This window comes from Panonychus citri, unplaced genomic scaffold, assembly GCF_014898815.1.
Source record: "Panonychus citri isolate SS breed McGregor unplaced genomic scaffold, ASM1489881v1 Contig00068, whole genome shotgun sequence".
In the NCBI taxonomy this organism is placed as follows: domain Eukaryota; kingdom Metazoa; phylum Arthropoda; class Arachnida; order Trombidiformes; family Tetranychidae; genus Panonychus; species Panonychus citri.
The window spans coordinates 735,461-752,446 of record NW_026515473.1 but is presented as its reverse complement, the minus strand read 5'-3'; the positions used below and the strand labels follow the sequence as shown (position 1 = coordinate 752,446).

At 31.4% G+C, this 16,986-nt stretch overlaps 1 protein-coding gene across 2 annotated transcripts; it reads right to left on the bottom strand.

Annotated features, from left to right (window-relative positions):
* Positions 1-6,597: 6,597 nt before the first annotated feature.
* Positions 6,598-16,632, bottom strand: LOC128386348 (atrial natriuretic peptide-converting enzyme-like). Of its 2 annotated transcripts, none has more exons than XM_053345376.1 (6): positions 15,741-16,632; positions 13,634-13,921; positions 9,449-9,595; positions 7,501-8,235; positions 6,940-7,434; positions 6,598-6,834 (listed from the first exon to the last, which is right to left on the bottom strand). In XM_053345376.1, the coding sequence occupies exons 1-6, from the start codon at positions 15,973-15,975 to the stop codon at positions 6,728-6,730; spliced, it is 2,007 nt and encodes a 668-aa protein (XP_053201351.1). In that variant the 5' UTR covers positions 15,976-16,632; the 3' UTR covers positions 6,598-6,727. The 2 variants fall into 2 exon arrangements, with proteins under 2 accessions (XP_053201351.1, XP_053201350.1); XM_053345375.1 differs by having other exon boundaries at positions 6,599-6,834; positions 15,549-16,632.
* Positions 16,633-16,986: the final 354 nt, after the last annotated feature.

Here is a 16,986-nt window from a genome sequence, read left to right as displayed (position 1 = left end):
TTGTTTTTCTCTTCCAATCTCAAAAGTTCTGTTTTTGCTTAACAAAAGATGAGACTTCATCTGAGTCTGGAATAAGTGCAGCTTCTTTTATATGGGTTTAATACTTTCTATCAGTTTTATAGTGAAGTAAGCGTCAAGGGCAGGATTATAACCAGTTAGCGGATTATCACCTTCTCTCTTTAATCCATGTGAGGAGGGGAAATAGAAATTAACTAACTTCAATAAGGCAGAACCATTGAATAAGTTTTGTACATTTACCGCCTCGATTTCGTTCAGATCAGCTGATGATATACCAAGTTTTTGAAGTTCTTTATTATGTTAGTCAAATATTAGGATTCTTTCTTCTGCGCAGGCTAACAGCATATTCTTTTTAATCTCTTCCAAAAATTTACCATTTTCAATTTGTTGCGCTTGGACACTGGAAATAGAGGTGATAAGATAATCGATTACATCAGTTTTCACATAATCACTGTAAATGTCCTGAGCGCCTAAAGATCGACTTGCGAACCAAGTGGAAAGGATAACAAATAAAGCATTTACATTTTTGGATGAACGTCAAGGTCATCTAAACGAGCACGATTGGATTGGACTTAGTCTGCGATAGTAGTATAAAAAGTACACCTCTGGCACAGTTTCATACAGGGTGTACCACTGACTTAATCATTGAGTTTATGCTACTAATAGCGTTTTATGAGTGACTAAAGGAAAGGTAAGTGAAGGTGAATGGAGGTGGATGAGTCTTCACTGACTCAAATTCAAGGAATTAAACACTGAGGTTAAGGTGAGAGGCAAAATCTCCAATCACTCACTTTGTTACAATACTCCAATCCTCACCGGACTGGTGTCAATAATCCTAGAAGTTTATTTATTTTATTAAGCAAATGTGGGGAAAAAAGGTTAACGATGATATAGTTGATAAGAAAGGGTCCAAAACCGAATGTCTATCGCAATGATTTTTATACCAGTTATTGAGTAAGCGGGTTAGTCTTTTGGAGTTACTTGAATTGATGATTCATTGAGGAAAACAAGTCACGTATAGTCACGATCTTCGACGTTTTATTGTTAAAAATAAATTGACCATCAGACTGTTCACCTCAAAATATATTAAATTTAGTATTTTAATTTTTCTCGTAAGAGATAACCATGGGAACGGAATGTGCGTGGCAATCCACGGTGTGTTTCCGAGCCAATTGATTTTTATAAAGAAACAGTTATCAATTTTATCGCCAGCTTCCAAGAAACCAATGCGTCGGATGTGCGACAAAAAATGAACAACTTTGGTTCACTTCCAGTGAATAGATTATTAAGAAGTATCAATCATCGAAATGTTGAGTTTTATGGCTCAGGAAAAACGCTTCTCTGTTATTCGACTGATCCAGAGACTAAACATGATGCTTTAGTCAAACCCTTAAAAAAATCGAAATCGGGAGCTTATCCACTTATAATGCTGGTGTATTCACTATTGATGGTTCTTTTCGATTAGGAGTCGTCAACACTTACAAGCAACCATCGATGAGCATACGTGATTGGTTACCAAAACTTTTGCCGCTGTTGATGTTTTTGTATTTGGTGGATACGACCGAAATGGTTATCTGGTCGAGCCAGTTCACGTTGTAATTCTGCTTGGCGATTGGAACATTTGTGACAACCAAACCAACGTGAAAAAAGTGTGAATATCAGTTGTTGCTATATTTTTTACAGCGATATGGGCTGAAAATATCCAGTCACGAACCAACTCATGGAAAAAATTGCCTCGATTATATTTGTAGTTCATACAATTTGTCGACACAAAAACCGTTGCTAGATCCAGATGACCAACTATCAAACAATTCAGACCATAGCCCAGTAGTATGTGATTACCGGCTGCGACGATTATCTGGTAGATATATTTTTCTTCGCAAGATTATCGAAAGGGAACACTATTTGTGCGAACCATTGGGGATATGAACATGAGCTTTGAAAAAAAGGACAGGAGCTGCAACTGTTGTACTACAGAAAAATTACAACGATATTGTTAAAATCGTTAAAGGAGAGTTTACTTGGCCTGAATGATTTAGACTCATTTATTAATTAATTGAAGATATTTGTCAGACCCTTGATTGTGAGAGTAAAATTTCTCACAATTCAATATCATTAGAATACAATAACAATTAAAATAATTTAATTTGTTTCTCATACCATTTGTGACAATTAACTGATATTATTTTTCTGATCCATCAACAATCAACTAGAATTAAACACTAGTTTTAAATTTGATTTTATATTCGCTCTTTTTTGTCTTTTTGGTCTTTTTTGAATCAATCCACTTAATCAAATTACAAAAGCAAACCAAGATAAGTTCATGGTCTTGGTTTCTTTTTTGTATTGTGATAAGATGATTATTTATCTCTAATGGCTTTCCTTTTTAAATGCATCATATCGGTAATAATTTAGCGGATTATATCCGATGATCTATTTTCTCACGGGTTTCTTTTCCTCTTACATCTCTCTCAAACGAGAGATTTTCTTAAACTTACTTACTTATCGTGTCATAAACTATTGTTGATCTTAGATTATTTCAAATTTGTTTGTTTTTATAATTCGTGATTTTCACCCGATAATGATTAAATCTCAGGTATCAAAACTTGATTTTTCGAAAGATGAAATACTAGTTGACAGTAAAAAAAGAAGCTGTATTCTTGGTAAACTTATTGGCTCTGGGGGGTTTGGTGTAATTTATCAATGTGAATCAGCTTCATCTCCTCGTCCATTTGTTTGCTGTGTTGAAAAAGGTAAGTTATCATGTTCAATGTTGCCAAGAAATTTTCTTGGTTTTTAGAAACAATTCATTTATTTTTTATCATCTTTAGATGGAAACGCCAAGGATCTGCCATCAACCCAATCGCCTGAATCTGTTTCATCTTTATCATTAACTCAAGAAGCTCTAACTACTTCTGTTGTCTCATTATCAGCATCAATTCCATCTACCGAAGCTGTTTCCGATTTATGCGATGAAATTGTTTCCTCTCAACCACCAACTGAAGAAGCTTCATCAACTCAACAGACTGAACAAGTTTCAATTGTGTTGGATGAAACAGCATCATTCACTGTAGAATCTTCAACGGCTAATAAAACCGTCAAAACATCAAAAACTAGGAATCAAACTAAAAAAGGTAATTTCAATATTTTCATTAAATAATCTTGTTGATGACAACCAACAGATACTAATTTGAGTTTAATTGTGAAAAAGAACAAAAGAGAATGGTAATGAAACCTTCTTCTACTTTTTCTTTAAAGATTTTAAATAGAAATAAGTTTTTTTTCTCTAATCTCAAGAGCTTGATTAAGCTGCTTTAGCTTGATTTCACAGTGAATAGGGTGCAGTCAATCAATTTAAACTGTTACGTATGTTTGATTATTTACGCTAAGAACTGGCAGGAAATTCATTGACCCTCAATCTTTCAACAACAATAGTTAATATACGTGAATAAATTAATTCAATTGTTCAATTTGGTTCTCACAACAATGTCGATGAAAGTTGTTGAAGAACATCTAATGGCCAGTGAAATGAATGAAGCTTCATACATAAAGCCTTATGATAGTGAAGTTCATTTCGAAGCCAATAAGAAACTTTTTGCTGATTTTGTAAATGTTAATCCTTCTCGATTTAATTACCGAAGATTATACGGTTTCAACAAGAAAAAAAATTTTGCATGTGTTCAAGGAGATTGTTACTTTTGAAAACAAAATATTCGAAGGAATTGGAGTTGGTTTTCATAAATCTACTGCACTAAACATTTCATCTTCAATGGTTTACAACTCTCTCAAAGATCAACATCCTGAGCTTTTGATGGTAAGTAAAAACATTTTTCTTACTCTTCATTAACTATACCAGCGACTATTTCAATCATGGTGAACTAATAATAATTTTTTCTACTTAGCCCGAGTGTGTAATTGGTTTACCGAATTATCGTGCTCATTGTTTTTTCGTTCCTGTTTTTATACCTCTTTTCACATCGAGGCCTTTTGTTATGGCACTTTTCAAAGGATTCGAGATTTATAACAAATGGTTTTCTGAATCTGCATCTGATCCTACCCTTATCGAGCCTGATAGTCCCTTTTTATGGATAAAAGTAACCAAAAAGTTTTTTTTGACTTACAGAAAAGCATCGATCAAACAAGAACTGAGAATAAAAAATTTTCCATTAAATATTGACAAAAAATATCCTGATCTCTATTCATGTATGATCAAACAATACATCAGTGAAAGATAAGGTTTCAAACCTGATTTAGAAATCGATAGAAATATGATGAGGATGCTGATGGATTTGCGAAAACATGATGCTAACTATGCCCGTCTCGGTGAGTTAAGAATAAATCGGTATTTTATGTTGTTACTAATATATTTTATTTCATATTCAGATGGAGCATTTGTTGCTGATTTATACAATATGTTTATGGACAAAATCGATAAAGAATATATTTTGATACCAACAAAATCACCATTTTATAAAAAGTGCTATTTCCATGTGGAATTTCGCTACAAATGTACCAAGTGTAAGCCTAGATTGGGTAAAAAATTCGCCAACCTACCCTCAAAATACCAGCTCATTCATCGATCCATTCAGATTTACAAAGCTTGATTTCAGGGAATGAAATTTTGAGGATTCAAGAGCATTGTAAATATTGTCATGAAGGTGAGTTGATAACTTGAAAATTAAACCTAAATTAAATCAATTCTCAAATTTTCAGGTACTTTTTGTGACGGCAAAATGTTTGTAATTTGCGATACCACATTTATAAATTTACCGTCAATTCTTGTATTCGAGGTGATGACGATGAACCATAAAGCTGATCTTCTTATTCCATCGGAGATAAATTGGGCCAATAGAAAATATTGCAAAGTAGCACACAGTCTTACGTTTCCGACTTGGAAAGTTACCGGTGGTGCAGATCCAATCACTGAAAGACCGATTGAGCAACCAAAATATACTGAAGAAGGAGGTTGGCACTGTTGTTTATTGATAAATACAGACAAAGGATGGAAGGAGATTAATAATGACAAAATTTACGAGCCAAAAAAAGAATATAATGTTGCTTCCGAAAACGATTTGTATTTCTTCATCGACGAAGAAGAATATAATGTTCCAAGATGTGGGAACTATTTCGATGAGCATGGAAATTACAAAAAAAATCAATAAATAATCACTAACTTTCTCCTTTTCTCTTATATATTAAAATGAAATTATTTCGATTTATTATAAAGGGTGTAGCACTTAACAGGTTAAAAAATGGGAGGTGCTAATGTACCTTAGTCTTAACTAAAAATGAAGATAAGGTTGACAAAAATGTAAAGATTAAGCTACATTAGCACCTCCCATTTTTTAACTTGTTAAGTGCTACACCCTTTATTTTCATTATTATTAAGCACAAATTACGATGATTGACTGATTCGAGGGTTTTGTTTATTACAAAATTACCAATCTCTCAATTAGTGATCAAGATGATATCACTACACCACTCAAGTCTCGTGTCTCTTTGATTCTTAGTTGCAGAGAGAAAACATCGGTAAAAATAGCCGAAAAGCCTTATAATATAAGGCTTATATTAATAAAGATAATCACTGATTATCATCATTGGTTATACACTTGAATCAGAATTAAGTGAAGAGTTTAGTTTATTGTCCAGTAATTGTAGTTGAAGGTCCAGAACTAGAAAATAGACAGTACAACCAATCATTAAAAATAATATTAATAGATGATAATGGATCTGGATGTTGACAATGATTATTTAAAGTGACCAATGAAAATGTTCAATAGAAGATGAAATATTATCGTAATCAAGTTAATTCAGTTACATGAAAAAAGAGAGAGAAGGTTAATTCTCATTATCGGTTCACTCGAAATGTATTATTTTACTAACCTTGATAATGCATATTCCTCTTAAGTGATGGACATTCAGTTCCCTTTATGAGTATATTTGGTAGGTGGACATCGTCCGAAAATGGTTGAGAGATAATTGATATTCAGTGTGAGAGAAGGAAAAAAAATATTATCAATGAAAACATGGAATTAGAGTGAATTCTGATTAAAGGATCGAAATGAATTTCTAAGTGTAACAATTAATAGTTTTCTATGGTTCGAATCATCAGTTTATCGTTTTATCTTGAGAATATCATTAATATTAGATTATTGGAGTGGTTTTTTGGTTTCTTTATTAGGTTATCCTTGCAAAGGTGAAAATCAGGTCCGAAGATTTTCTCATTAGGTTTTTTATGAAAAAAAGGAGAAAATAAGATTCGAATTTCAATCTATTCAAAGAATAAGTCTGAGATAGAGAAAAGAAAATCTTATCAAATTACCCAACAAAACTTACCAAGAAAACAAAATGGTCGAAGTTATTACGACGCAATAATAAATTAGCATCAGTTTTAAGAGTAACAAATACAACTAAATTAACTGTTCAACTATCATAATTTCGGTGTCAATTTCATCCTTGTGATAAGATGAACAATAATAACACAAAATTTAATTTCTGATTCACAGATAAAGTTAATTAAATTAAAAATTTATCAAGAGCGAAAAAAGTTTAACTTTCCCCAGAAAAGAGTTAATAATTTGTGAACGGAAACAGAGGCAATAGATGGCAGTCCAAAACATGGATTTTGATTAGTACAAAGATATAAATTTGAATTTTAAATTTTTTAATCAGAATAGTTATTACATAGTTAATCTATTGAGTTCTATTGTTAGTCAGATAAATCTCCTGAATTAGTCGTCGTTTCCAGTGGGTAACCATATTCCTCTGTTATTTGGGTGATCCAATCTCGATACATGAAAACATTTGTATAGATTCCTATTGATTAGAGTAAAAAATGAATATAAATCAATAGATGCCATCTGTTAGTTGGTACTAAAAGAAATTTTCTGAAAAGGTATTGGAAGCAAACGAACAAGTTACCTGGTAGGTTTGGTTGAGCACAATTAATACCCCAAGAAACGATACCAGCAACATACCAGGAATCATCTTGATTACGACAGAGTAGTGGTCCACCTGAATCACCTTGACAAGCGTCTTTCTTACCTTCAGGATAACCTGCACATAGCATTTTATCACCAATCGTTATATCTTGTAGTTGATACCATTGAGCACAAACCGAATGATTAACTAGGGGAACATTAACTTCATGGATAACATTTAAATAATCTGCTTCATCGTCATGATTAGGTTTACCCCAACCAATTACGGTACATTTTTTATCTGGAATTAAGTTTTCCGCTCCGACGGGTAAGCAAACTGGCCTTAAAAACTCATCAAAATCAACCGATTCTTCCAATAATAAAAGTGCAATATCATTTCCATAAGTATTTGCCAGATTGAAACCTGGATGTTTGATTACGGCTGAAACTTTTTGCCTTCGAACCAGAAAAGGAGATGATGTCCGTCGAGTTAGACCTTTAAATTAGATGGATTGATTAGCATTTTAAATGTTCAAAAGATTTTCGTCAACAAAATACTAACCCAATTTAACCGTTAATCCAGTTACATCAGTTTGATTTCCAATGCAATGGGCTGCTGAAAGTATCCATCTTTGGGAGATTAAAATCCCGCCACAAAAAAATATCTCAGCGGGTCCACCATGAAGACCTGCTAACCATGGCCACTGTCCGGGTCTTGATTCAGTTCCACCAACAATACGAAAATTAACACCATAAGAAACAGCTGATTTACCACATTCGAAATTGGTACATTTTAAATAAACCGAGATTTTACTCGAATTGGTACAACCCTTTTCTCTTCCTTTGTAAAACATTGTTTTGGTCAATTGTTGGCCCATTCGATCTTTAGGACCTTCAAAAGTTTCATCTTTTAATCGCGTCTCTTGAGCTACTCGATAGCCTAGCATTTTACATGCTTTCGCTGACATAAACTGGGAATCCCAATTCTCACCACAAACAGTATTCCAATTATTATCTGAAGCTGACCAAGCCTCTAATCGACCTCGTCCCATTCTGCCCATTGACTGTCTTAATCGTAAACATTGACGCTCGTCTCGACCATCGTGACAATCACGAACTCCATCACAAATATCTTTCTTATCAATACAACGACCTTTACCACAATGGAATTGATCATTTGTACAAGAGCTGCAATTTCGTTCATCAGAACCATCGACACAATCGAGGAAACCGTCGCACAACCAACTTCGAGGTAAACAACGATTTCCATCACAACGAAAACCATCCGTGTTACATGCTAAGGACAAAAAATTAATCGATTAACAATAATAATCAATTATGATTAACTTTTTTTACTCTTCATGGAATCTGAGTTCTAATATTAGGATGATCAGAAAGTTTTGCACGAAAAATCAATCGAAAATTAAACAAGTAATACATCTCGAACTATTTAATTACAAAGATTTAATTTTTGAAATACGATTTAGAGTTTTTATTTCAATCATTATCACTGAATTTCAGGCATTAATACCTTTCTGATTTTGAACAACAGTGGTTTAAATATTTTTCAATATTTTTTGATCATTGGACTAAAATTCAGTAATTTATCTTTATCTGTTGAAAATTTCAACAATTAAATAATCATAATTAAAGAGAAAATTAAATTCGAATATCGAGCTTTTTTCTCAAGAAAATTCAAAGTTCACCATGAAAATTAAAAAATGTCCATTGACTCAATGGTAAAAACGATTTCATTATCATGAACTTTGAATTTTCTTGAGAAAAAAGCTCGATATTCGAATTTAATTTTCTCTTTAATTATGATTATTTAATTGTTGAAATTTTCAACAGATAAAGATAAATTACTGAATTTTAGTCCAATGATCAAAAAATATTGAAAAAATTATTTTAAGGCCACTTTAAGCCCGTTCAAAAGAGTCGACGAGAAAAAAAAATTTTTAGGTAATTTTTGCCGTTAATTTTGGCCTGGAAGGAAATTTTCAAATTTTGATTAACTTAATGATTAAGAAATAAAAAACTCTCATTTTATAAAATTAAAAACATTTAATTCTCTCAAATCAGTGAATTTTGCGTAATTCAATGTTTAATATGGAAGTAATTTTTCGTGCAAAACTTTCTGATCATCCTAATAATTTAAACTTTGATGTACTATTTGTATTACTTGGGTAAGAGTCAAGATTGTCAATAATTCAATCAGAATTCTTGCTTTTTAAAACTGAAATGGTCAATTCGTTCATGGAAAACATGAAAAAGTTACTCCATGAAGTTTTCACGATTGACCCCAAGAGATTTGAATAAATTGAATTGAAATAATGTGTTGATTACAAGTTGTTCAAAAGGTTCTTGATAAATGTCATCAGTAATTAGGAGATGATGAAGAAGAAAAAAACATCAATTGATGTTAAACTTAATTAACTTTATCTCTTTGAACAGTTTCAATTGACCAAAGTAAATTGGACCAATTAAATATTCCCTTTTGGCAAATTTACCTCGATTTTTGCGAATCAATCGTTGATTATCTCGAAAACCAATACATACATCAGGATCTGGATTATCTGTATATTGATCGCAATCAATTTCTGAAGGCCATTCCAATGAGAATACACTGAGAAAAAAATCACATCGACGAAGAGCCTCTGTTGATAAATAAGAAGAGAAAATATCATTTTAGTTAATCAAACAGTTCCAATTGATAATATCTCAGAATCTCCATGAAATTGGATAGTTCAATATACATAAAGTTGAACATTATTTTCACTGGTATGATTTTTGATCATCTCTAAACCAGAATAAACAAAAGATTCTTGAATTGCTTTTTGTTTTAACCTCAACTCGATTAGACGATTACCATTATCATTCAATATAAATGAAATCCTCCTTTACTTTTAGCATTAGAATATGATATTATATGATTTCTGTTGGGAGGTTATAAATAAAAGTTCCTGGGAAAAAAAAGTTAGCCTCAAGTAAGGAAATTACAAGAAAAATGGAGGAAATATCAAATTTACTATTTGAAATGAATGAATCTAACAAAGAGGAACCACAATAATATATATATATTATCATTATACAACAGAATCCAATGCCTCAGGTAATTTATTATTATCATGACTCTCTCACGATTCTTTTTCCTATTCTCCCTCCTATCATCAGAATCTGTCTGTATATTTCTCACTCGATAACTTTTCTTTATCAAACTGAAAATAACCTCAACTTGGATCATTAATATTCCCAGTTTTCCTCCATCATTATCATCATTATATTCATTGAAAAGAAAAGAAGAAAAAAAAAGTTTGATATATACAGAAAATCCTATTAGAGTCCAAATGAAATGTCAAAAATGATTCTCATCTGATTATCCTTTCAAGGTGAGTAGTTATCAGAATTTAATGAAATGTTTCATAGTTTCAGCACTTGAATAATCTGAGCTTTATCAATTATATATTCCAATAGATATCAACCAGCACTAAGATTTATTCATGATTGGTCAACACTTCACCTCTTCCTTGTTCCCACCTTAACCTGTCCTCCTTATCCTCTTATTTTTATCATGTATATTTGTCAACAATGATAATATTATTTTCCTTACCATGGGTTATCAATGTACATTGATAACTATCATATGTATATGTGAATAAATTGTTAATAACTTCGTGATAATGATATTTCATCTTACTCGCAATTCTGAATACTGAATCTCTTCAAATGTTCAATATTTTCTCTTGAATCCTTGTTAGATCAACATTGCATGACACATTTTCCTCTTCCATCTTTCATGTTAACCTCACTTATCATCCTCATCCTTATTTCTTATTCCTCATCATCATTTCTCACACCAAATCTCACCATTATTAACCAATCATCTTTAATATATTAATATAATGTTCAGATATTTTATTTTTCCTGGTTACAATCAACACTTGAACTTTCCATGGGTTCAGTTGATAGGCAGATGGTTGAGAACTTTTTTTTGAAGCTTCAATTCATCTTATCATCATCATGAGTGTATCTAATTTATCATCATCATCATCATCATCATCATCTCTCTCTCTCTCTCTCTCTTCTGTCTTATAAAACATTCATTCATTTTTCAGTATCATCCTTTTACCTTTATCATGTAATACCTTTTATCAAACAATGAGCATAGTAAATTACGATTGTTTAGATTAGCAAATTCTTTTACTCATATTACTGGGAATTCATGAAAAACTCATATTAGCATCGTCTCTCTCATTAGTTGATTCATTTTTCAATTATATCGACACTTTTCATTCATAAATTTACATAACATCAAAGGTATTACGTTGTTTACAAAAGTAAAATATTTTTACTATCTAATTGCAGATTATTAATAATAATAATGGAATTAGTTTTATATTCATTTGTAAATATTATCATTATCATCAAGATTATATTATTCTTGTATTTGTATTTATACATGTTCTTGTAATAATATTAATCGTAAGGTTAATTGAAAAGAGTCTCAAATGCTAATGAGATGAGGATAATATTGTGATTATGATTTTCCATCCAGAAAACTGTGATAGAAATAGAGGAAAGGAAAGGAATAAGGAAAATAGTAGATAATGATAACAATAAATAAACCAAATGAGAGATAAACTCATGCTGATTCAATTGAATTTCATGAGGGATGAATAATATAATTGAGGAAGAAAAAAATTCGGTAAAGGGTTTCAACGAATAGACAAATTTCTTTGATGGTATTAAGGAGGTCTCTCTCTCTCTCTCTCTCTCTCTCTCTCTTTCATTCATAATCGATCAGATTCATTTCATGAGGGTTAACATGATAAGAAGATGAATTTGATCTGAGTGAGAAAGGTAGAAGAAGATGATAAGGAATGATGATAATACCAAACTGTGGGGAAAGTGGAAGAGAAGGTGAAAAGAAAAGAAAAGGTAACTAAGAATCTGAAGAAGCTGAATAAGGTGGAAAAAAGAAATACATATAAGAAAAGTGGTTGAAGAAAAAAAAGTAAAGTTCTTTTGCTGAATAAGATTTCAAGGTGAAGCTGAATTTGGGTGGAAAGGAAGGAGGAAAGAGAAAGATAGAAGAAACAAAGAAACAAACAGTAAGAGAAGAAGCAAATTAAATACATGATGTTTTCCACCATTAAGGATGAGAGGGTGTGGATTGTTTCTGATGATAATGCTAATTTCTTGTGATAACTTTGTGAAGTGTCTTGGGTGATAATACTCAATCATTTGCGATCCTTATCATGCTCAGCATTCACCGAGACACTGAGCTCGTGAATCTTACGTAAATAAGGTTTGGTACTACAAAGAGAGAAGAGACTAATGATCTAGAATTGAAAATATTCGAGGGATGAATTGTTTTTGTTATTCTTTGAGGAGGAAGGAAAAAGGTTAAAACAAACTAACATGAATTGAGAGAGAAAACCAGAAAAGTACAATGGAGAAGAAAAAAATCCACAAGAGAAAAGATTTCAACTGAATGATGAAGATGAAGATGAAGATGAAGATGAAGATGAAGATGAAGATTCATTTGGTGATCCAGATTCGGAAATTCAGTTTACTCCTTTTTTCCCTGGTTAATGCAATTGGCAACTTTGATTTGCAATTAGAGTTACTTGATGGGAGAGATTGGAAAACAAGGTGAAACATGATGATGATGATGATGGAACTGATAAAGAATAACATTCAATGTAATTCGTGATTTTCAGGGAAGATCAATGGGAGTACTTTACAATTGAGAATTGAGGCTTAACATTGGAAGATGAAGGAAAACTGAAAGAGATTGAAGATCGACCATTACCGTGATTGGAAAGAAGTGTCCAATCAAAGCAAATCATCAAGAGAGAAAAAAAATTTGATAAAACTTGATTACTGTTCATCCAATTTTCGATACTCTTTTTTTTACCTCGTTAATTTTTTTCTCTTTTGAATTTGAAACTGAATAATCTGTTTGATTATCATGGCGATTTTCTGGTCAACATGAAATCATCTGGGATGATACGATTATATTGATATCGCAAATAGACTTGGAGTCAGTTACTCATCTTATAAAAGTTTTTGGTAAGATTTCGGGCTCGGACCTTTGAGAATAGTCGTCAGGTCAAACCGGGTCAAGATGACCGATCCTATGTTATTTAGATAACACATCAATATTTTGATGTTTATCTTCAACTTGGAAGGATTAGTAAGCTCAATTGAACTAATCGTTCGAGTTGAGCATGACCTTGAACCTTTGAAATTCCTGAATAATTCTTGTTCGATGTTGAGTGGATTTTCCCTCGAAAGATGAAATATTGTTTTCATCTATTCATCTTTTGGATAAAGTAAAATCCTTCTCAGAACTAAACTAATTCGGTTATCGTTTGAAAAATAAAACGTTAACCTAATTTGTGATATTGTCATGATTTATTCAGAGAAACAGGAAAACTTTGGTTAATAAAAATTCATGTGATAATTGTTTAAGTTTTTTCCCTCAAATAAAAGCAATTCAAGTTAATTAAAATTTTCAATTTCCTTCTATCCCTTATTATAAACTCGATAATAAAAGTAAAGATAATTTCAATTTCTACTGGCAAAAATTGACTAGATTTTTATGCAAATTTTAGTGAATTTATATCAAATTCATCTAAATGGTTCATAGAGATAATTGATGAGAGATATTATCTTATTATTATATTTACCTTTACAGAAGCTTCGACAAGGTTTAATTGGTTGGGATGTTGAGTTACAGAAGGAAGTTGATAATGAGCAAAGAAACAAAGGAAGAAGCGAATAACATTTAACGCTTAGAATTGGATCATATTCAGTTAATTGTATGTTAATTGTTTCCTGGTTTATTTCACCATCAATTGATTTCGGTAAGGTAACATGTGAATAACGTACGTTGTGCTTTATACAAAAAGCCACTTTCATTGGGACGCAATCATGTCGATCATGAGTAATCACCATGGGATCCAAAAGTTTTCCTACTATTTTGGTTAATTATGGTTAAGAATAGTAAAAGAGAGAGAGAGAATGAGAGAAACACAATTAACTAAATAGTATTAGATTATTGATTTGGAATTTCGTTCATTGGATCAGACGAATTAATAATAAGAACCAGTTAAATTGTTACTTCTTGTTTGTGTCTATGTAATTTTCCTATTTACTCAATATTCTTGACGGTTAATGAGAGATTATTCAATTTAAGTTACCATGAAATCATCATGAATAAATAAAAACCACTTGAGTTTCATTTACCATTAGTAAAGAAAAATATTAAGAAAGTGGTTGAGGAAAAGTTTTGCTCTTCCTGTAGTTGATTGTACAGTTGTAATGAATTCAATTGTTAATAAATTGCCAACACCACCATTGGAATCGTGTAATAGAAACCATGATAACAGTTGAATATAAACAAAAAGAATCAATTGATTTACTGATTTTACGGAACTTCCATCATGTACTTGGAGTTTTTTTCTTCTTCTTCTACTTTTTTGTTGAGTATATCAAATTTCATTCCAAGAATAACATGATTTGAATCATTAGGAATACATTTTTGTTTTCTCAAGTATCAGTGAGATATCAGATTCTCAACTGAACTTTTTATTTATTTTATCCTCTTCTTGTTTGATTGTATTACAATTGTGATCCTTTTGTGTTATATGTTGCTTTCCAATTACACTCATGTCAACAACAATTCTTGTTCTTGGTGAAAAAGTTTCAATATTATGGGAAACACAACATGTTTTTATGAATAATAATGAACAAACCATGATAGATCATGATGAAGATGATGATAACATTGTATCTGAGCTTTTAGAGATAATTTTTATAGGTAGAATACAAGAAGAAAAAAACTCAAGTACAAAAAGTAATTTAAATGCTTAAGGTGATTCTGGAAATTTTTGCATGCAGAGAGTTGAAATTTTTCATGATCTTATTATTGATCAGTGAAATTGAATTCAAAAGATATATATATCAACTTTCGTGTGGTAATATTCAATCCTTAGCTCAATTTATACATGAATAGACATATTCAAATACAGGGTGTTGGTTGTGACTTAGCGGGAAAAGTTCATTAATTATCTGTACATTTTTTTTTCCAGCTCAATCTGAACATTTCCATGGACATTGTATTAGTTTCTGAAGTAAAAATGTATTTTTTTCACTTATTTATGTAATGAATTTAAATTTTTCGATTAAAATTAGAATAAATTTCCAATATAATCTAATCAATAACTTGAATTCTAAATTATTTTTATCATGTAAATACAAATGGTAAAAAATACGTAACTGAATTGATCTGAAGTTAATATCATGAGCTGAATTTATATATTTGCGCTCATGTTATTTTCCAGACAAATGAACAAATTGAACAAATATTTCTGCCCCTCAATTAATTGTAACAGTAAATTTAATTTCCAATTTGTGGGAAATTATATCAATCAAATCGATACCTTTTTGATTAATTCAATTTAATCAAAGGGTAAGAATTATGATCAATTAAACGTCATGTTTTTAATCAATTTAATCTTATAATTGATGTAACATTAACTGACATTGTGTCCTCATTAATTATCACTTGATCTTAATGTTTAAGTTGATTAATTATCTCACCTTGATGATAAGCAACAATTGAGAGAAGTGTAAAACTTATGAATACTAAAAAAAGTGTAACCAAGCGCCAATAACATGGTTGCCTTTCAGAAGACGAGCAACTTTTAGTCCAATTAAAATTGAACCTCGAAACTCGGGGTGTTGATGAGGCGATCGATGAATGTTTATTAGGTAATACCAATGAACTTTTACCTGAATTTTGAACAGCAAGTTCCGGATCAGTGTTACCCTGTAATTCAGTTTTCAATTTCTTAGCTTGTCCTGAATCACTAATAGATGGATGATCGATTTGAGGTAAAGTTCGAGATCCAATGTTTCGACTTTTACTTTCTTCGATTGGTCCCTCAGAATTTGATGACGGCGATGATGATGATGATGATGATGGTGGTGGTGGTGGTGAAGATTCACCTCGAACTTTTTTAACCATGTTAATACCCTTTGCCCCTCACAACCTTTTACAGTGGTATCAAAGTGTTTACCCGATCCACTTTTTAGTAAATTGTACTTAGGCCAAAAGCCGTTACCATGATGTTCCGTCCATTAAGACGATGATTACATGATAAGATTTACTTTTTAATCGTCTCTGGTAATCCAATTAGAACTCACGAGAAAATAAAACTCGAACAAGATGATTAATTGAAGAAATTAACAAATGTAAATCAACACTGATAAAGTATCTTAATTAACGATGATTAATTACTTAACCATTTAAACAAAAGGCAGTGATTGAAATCAAATTACTGATTAATGTTGATGACGATTTTTACTTTTGATTACTTTTTCTTTGAGTTGTGTTCATGATAAACTTTTCATTCTCAACATTTTTCGTTTCTTCATCAATTATGATCAACAATTAATAGAAGACAAAAAAACAATGATGAAGATAATAGTTGATTAAATTGTTGTTGATAAAAAGGTAACCAGGAAGAGAATGAAGATTAGAGTGAGTGAGAGAGAGAGAGAGAGATTGAGAGTGAGAAAGGTATCAAAAGAAGGAGATAAAATGATGTTGAGTTTTTCTCCTGACAGAATCAACAGAATTCAGTGTAACTGGAATAGTGAAAAACCTGAAGTATCTTCATTAGAGTTACATGTATATTCTCACCTTGTTAACCATGGAGTGGATTCGGCGTGTTTTTAGTCTTCCCCCATCTCTGATCATCTCTGATCATCTTTTATCTTCTCCATGTTATTGGTCTGAATGATAAAAGATAAAAATCAATGAAAACTTTTGGAAAAGATGCTTTTTCGAGATTCTCTCAATGAATTGGTCTTTTTATACATCTTCTTCAATACTTACCGATATGTAATCATATTTAGTTTCCATCATGGTCAACATGGTTAATATCATGGAGTTCATGTAATATTTACTTGAGATTTTTAAATTTACTGGTAAACCTAACAAACTATTATCACTGATTGTATAACAATCAACAGA